Source organism: Chrysochloris asiatica, unplaced genomic scaffold (assembly GCF_000296735.1).
Source record: "Chrysochloris asiatica unplaced genomic scaffold, ChrAsi1.0 scaffold00128, whole genome shotgun sequence".
NCBI lineage: Eukaryota > Metazoa > Chordata > Mammalia > Afrosoricida > Chrysochloridae > Chrysochloris > Chrysochloris asiatica.
In genome coordinates, this window is record NW_006408646.1 from 7532256 (window position 1) to 7537352 (window position 5097).

At 52.2% G+C, this 5097-nt stretch overlaps 1 protein-coding gene across 1 annotated transcript; it reads right to left on the reverse strand.

Annotated features, from left to right (window-relative positions):
• Window positions 1-2012: 2012 nt before the first annotated feature.
• GAL3ST1 (galactose-3-O-sulfotransferase 1) lies at window positions 2013-4145 on the reverse strand. Its single transcript, XM_006869249.1, has 2 exons — window positions 4010-4145; window positions 2013-3252 (listed from the first exon to the last, which is right to left on the reverse strand). The coding sequence occupies exons 1-2, from the start codon at window positions 4135-4137 to the stop codon at window positions 2112-2114; spliced, it is 1269 nt and encodes a 422-aa protein (XP_006869311.1). The 5' UTR covers window positions 4138-4145; the 3' UTR covers window positions 2013-2111.
• Between the last annotated feature and the right edge of the window lie 952 nt (window positions 4146-5097).

Consider the following 5097-nt stretch of genomic DNA (forward strand, 5'->3'; position numbering starts at 1 on the left):
TATATATATATTCATTTAAATGTCCAAAGGACACGTTTTGCAAGGCATCCTTCTGCCTGCCAGCATACAGCCTTTCTCAGTCCATGAACCTAGAGTCCTCAGCTGCTCTATCTCTCTATGCAGGGCTCTTTATTTGAGCTATGGTGTTGGAGACTATTAAAAGTACCATGGACTAACAGAAAAACAAACAAAATCTGTGTTGGCAGGCAACATACAACCAGAAGGATCCTTAGAAGATAAGATGACCGGTCTTCATCTCTAATACTTTGGACATGTTACCAATAGGCACCAGTCTCTGGAGAAGGATATCATGCTTGCTAAAGTGGAGGGTCAGCGAAAACGAGGAAGACCCTCAACGAGATGGATTGGCACAGTGGCAGCAACAATGGGCTCAAGCATAACAACAATTGTGGGGTTGGCATAGGATCTGGCAGTGTTGGTACATGGAGGGGATTGCAATCATTGTAATGAAGCAAAGTATATGATTTGTTGAATGTAAACTGATGATCTGTTCTGTACATTTTTACTCAATTCACAACAAAAAGTTAAAAAAAATAAAAGAGTTGTTTGGCTGTCATTTCTGCTTTTCAAACCTGGATGCTGGTTTCTGGTCTTGTGTCCCAGGAAAGGCTCTTGTCCCCTTGGGATGCCTGGGAGGCTGGTTAAAGGTGGGCAGGCCACTCTCTGGATGTGAGCTCAGGAGGGCAGTTGCTTAGTTGATTGCTGAATGATTGAAGCTGGCTCTGGGCTGGGGCAGAACAGACACTGGGTGAAAATGAAATACTCTTTGGATGAAGTGACTGAATCCCAGGTGGAAGAAGGAAGCCCAGGGGCTGAGTAGGATTGGAATACAGCAGGTGTGTGAGGCAACAGGAGTAGGAGCCACAAGGACAGTGGAGCAGGCAGGAAAGTTGTCCCAGAGTCAAGAGAGGACCAGCAAGGATGGGGTGAACAGATGAAAGGGACTTGGTGTCCTGGGAGATGATTTGAGCCCTGGTTCTGACATGTCCTGTGGCATTCCCCTCCCTGCCTCAGTTTCTACATCTGTAGAATGGAATGGTAATTGTGGATGCCTGGAAGGGTTATTGTGATGAGAGGATGTGAGGAGCCTTTCGCAAGTGCTCCTCTCTCCCTGTACCCCCCACATTGGCCATGCCCTCCACCACCCCAGCTCCATCCTACTGCTTGTTGTGTGATCTTGGCCAAGGGATTTTCCCTCTCTGAGCTCTCTTCCTACCTCACATGAGATTGCAACAGTTTCCACTATCCTGGTTTGGGTGAAGATGAATGAGTTGCCAGCATGAGCAGTTGAGTAGGCATGATCCTTAGGATGCACACACACATACACACACACATACAACACACGTGCACACACAGATAGATACACACCCCAGGGCATGCACACACATACATAGCACACATATAAATGCCACACACACACTCTCCACATGCCTATGCACATATACACATATGTGCACGCACACCCACATACCACACCCCTTTGTACATAACACAGACACCAGATGAGCACACACACAACCCACATGAGCACACAAACACAACACACACATACCACACACAGCAATATACCCCACAACATACACACACACAGAACACAGAGGATTCCAGGTCCTGGTAGCTCATGTAGCCGCGGAAGCGCACAGAACATCCGAGTGTAACAGATACGCTCCAAATCCCGGCCACACCACCGGGCTCTGTCTCTCAAAACATATTCACATAGGCTATGTACTATCTATTCTTGGGGCCTTCCCACCCAGAGCCCCACCAGTCACTACCACAGAGTCTGATTAACAAAAAAACAAATCAAATTCTTTACTTCTGAGGTCTTCTCTTTCAAGAAGCCAGAAATAGAACATTCGCTTTTGGGCGGTTTAATATTTTAAAAAAAGATACAATTAGTCAAATACTGATCTCAGGCCCTCTCAGTGTGCTATGGGCCTGGTCCTGACCTGCTGCGTCCCCAGGGCAGCCCCACCTTACCCGGGGGGCCGGGGGGCACCAGGAGGGGCACAGGGGAACCAGCGCCAGCGGGTCCCTGTCCAAACCCTCTGCAAAGAGAAGTAAGGCAGGGTCCCAGGAGTGGGCGGATGTCACCACCGCAGGAAATCCCGGATGAGCTTCCAGAGTTTGGTGACCCACAGGTTGACGCCAAGGTCCATTAGGTACTGAATCTCAGGCGTGAGCATGCGGCGGCAGAGCTGTGCGTGCCGTTGCCCGATGCTCTTCTTGAGGTTGTAGCCTAGGATGGATTTCGCGCCCAGAGGTTGCCAGGGTTGCATGGCCGAGTCTTGGATGGAGGCGGCATCCACCGCCTGGCCACCATCGATGCAGATGCGCCGCATGCGCTCATTGGCCTGCCGCAGGGCCGCCACCTCGCGGATCATGCGCTCTCGCCCGAAGGCCTCCACCTTGCGCCAGAAGCTGGCGTTGAAGTGGCGGTAGAGGTGTGCATCCAGCATGTTCCAGGCCGTGGCGCGCCGGTACAGCTCCCCCGAGAGGCGCGGCACGGCCGAGGCGCGGCGGGCATTGAGCTTGAAGTAGAGCACGTCCTCCAGCTCCCAACAAAGCAACTCCTTGAGCAGCACCAGCGACTCATCGAAGTACTCCTGCAGCAGCACCAGGTGGAAGCGGCGTTCCACCTCCAGGATGTGCTCCTGCACGCGCGGGCTGCCGGGGTCCAGGCCGTTGTCATAGCCCAGGTCGAAGAAGAGCAGGTTGCGGAGGTAGTGGGCGTTGTAGCCGTTGGGGTCATAGTAGCGGCCTGGATCTTGCAGGAACTCGGCCAGCTTGTCCCGACCCGAGAGCTTCCATGTGAAGGGCACCACGGGCCCGAAGTAGTGGAAGGAGGACTCGAAGAGGCGGGCGGGATCGCGGAGCACCGTAATGAAGGTGGCATTGGGCGGCACCAGGCCACGCACCTCGTCGTACTGGAAGCGCATGTGGTTGCAGATGATGTTGAAGCAGGCGCCAGGCCGGTAGTCCTGCACGAGGCTGCGGGTGAAGAAGGCCGGATAGTCGAAATCGTTGCGCCCGTTAGGAAAGGCAAACTTAAGCCCGTGCTTCTGGCCAAAGCGGAAGAGGATGTTGAGCAGCGTGCTGCTGGCGGTCTTGTGCGTCTTCATGAACACGATGTCACGCTGAGGCTGGCACCAATCTACCGAGACATTGGCTGGAGTCGCTGCCTCGGGCTCTTCCGGGGCCAGGGAACAGGGGGCTGCGGCCTCCGGGGTTCTGCTGGGGAGACGGAGAGGTGGGGAGAGCCTTAGCGAGCTGCTGAGATCCTTAGGACACTCGCCCAGCCCATATGTGGAAAGCAGATGGCTGGGAACAGTGGTGGCTGGACAGATGGGGGTGAGGGCAGGGGAGGGATATCAGACAGATCTCCATCCCACTAGTGGGCCCTGGATCTAGAATTTGGCCTCTCTGGCCTTGTTTTCCTAATCTGTGAAATGGAGACACTAACAGGCTCTACTTGTAGTGCTGGTATGAAATCAAAGCAAAGTGGAGCACAGCAGACCCTCCAGTCAAGGCATCTTGCCCTACATTTGTCATGATTTAGTGTCATTTGGACCATATGAAATAGACTTCTCTGTAGGCAAAAGAAAAGGCCAGTTGTTGGCAATTTTAATTTCATTCAACTCTGCCACTAAGTAAGGGCTTAGGCTGTGCTAGGGCCTGTTCTGTAAGAAGTCGTGAGGCTTGGCGTCAAACAAGCTTGTGCCAACTTCCTGACAAGCCCTGTATACAGACTGTGATTGATTCTCGTGCTCCATGAGGCAGGCTCTGTTATTATCCGCACTTCACAGATGGGGACACTGAGGCCAGAGTTGGTGAACAGTGAGTTCTGCCTGCAGTGGAACTGTGTCCAGCACGTCTTGGCACTATGCAGGGCACAAAGTATCTGCCCAGTAGGTAGCTATGATCACTGTTGGGAAGCAACCCCTCTACCACCCAACCCCACCCACAGCTGCCCAACAGGCCCACTCACGTGGTAGCCAGGCCAGCGTGCAGTGGGGGTATGGCATAGGAGTACAGCAGCAACAGGAAGCTGGTGAAGAGGGCGCCCAGCACCAGCCCCTTGGTCATGGATTTCCAGTGCTTCTTCTGCTGAGGCATCTCAGCACCTGGTGGGGACACAAGGGTTGAACATCAGGAGGCTGATGCTGGAATCTGCCTTCACCTGCAATCCCCAGAAAAGTCCACACCAATATAGAGAGACAAACATACGGAGAGAGAGCACTGTAGACAGAGACACAGAGCCACAACACGCAGGCAGAGAGGCAGACAGTGGGCAAAGCCAACTGAAAGAGTTGGGCAGGGAGAAGGTTCTGCTACCTGATTCTAATTTTCAAGTTGGATGGTGAGTACAGGGGTTCATGTATTCCTTAAAAAAAAAAAAATATATATATATATATATATATTCCAGTCCCTGGCACACCAGGAGCTGCAGGTGTTGGTGCAGACATGGCCAAGTCCAAGAACCACACCATGCACAACCAGTCCCAAAAATGGCACAGAAATGGCATCAAGAAACCCCGGTCACATAAGTGGAATCCTGAACCCCATCCAGAATCTTCTGAGGTGGGAAATTTGCCCTTGAAAGGACAAGCAGACCAGCCTGGAACACCTAGAAGAATAGAGGATACCTCTTGAAAGAAAGACCAACAGGAAAAATAAAAAACAGTAACTGCAGTCTGACTGACTACTACACGAACAAGCAAGTTGTTCGCCCTGGAGACATCAAGGCAAGTGATCGGGCCCCCTCAGGGCAAAACCCCTTCCAAGACTAAGACTCAAGGGGAACACACGAACAGACATGTGCTCTGATTGGTGACCACGTTGATCACCTATAAAGAGAAGCGAGGGAAAAACAGCAATGAAGCTACGAGCTAAGTCTGACAAATTTCAATAGACTCCAGTTAAACCGGGTGGAGACCTGGTTGGCCAGCAGTGTGGCAAGACCTGGGGACTCCTGGGCCCAGAGTCAGTGACATAGCAACAGAGGACTAGAGTAGAGAGTGAACATCCAGCTGATAAGAAGTGAGGGCATATGCACAAGAACATTCACGCTAGCAG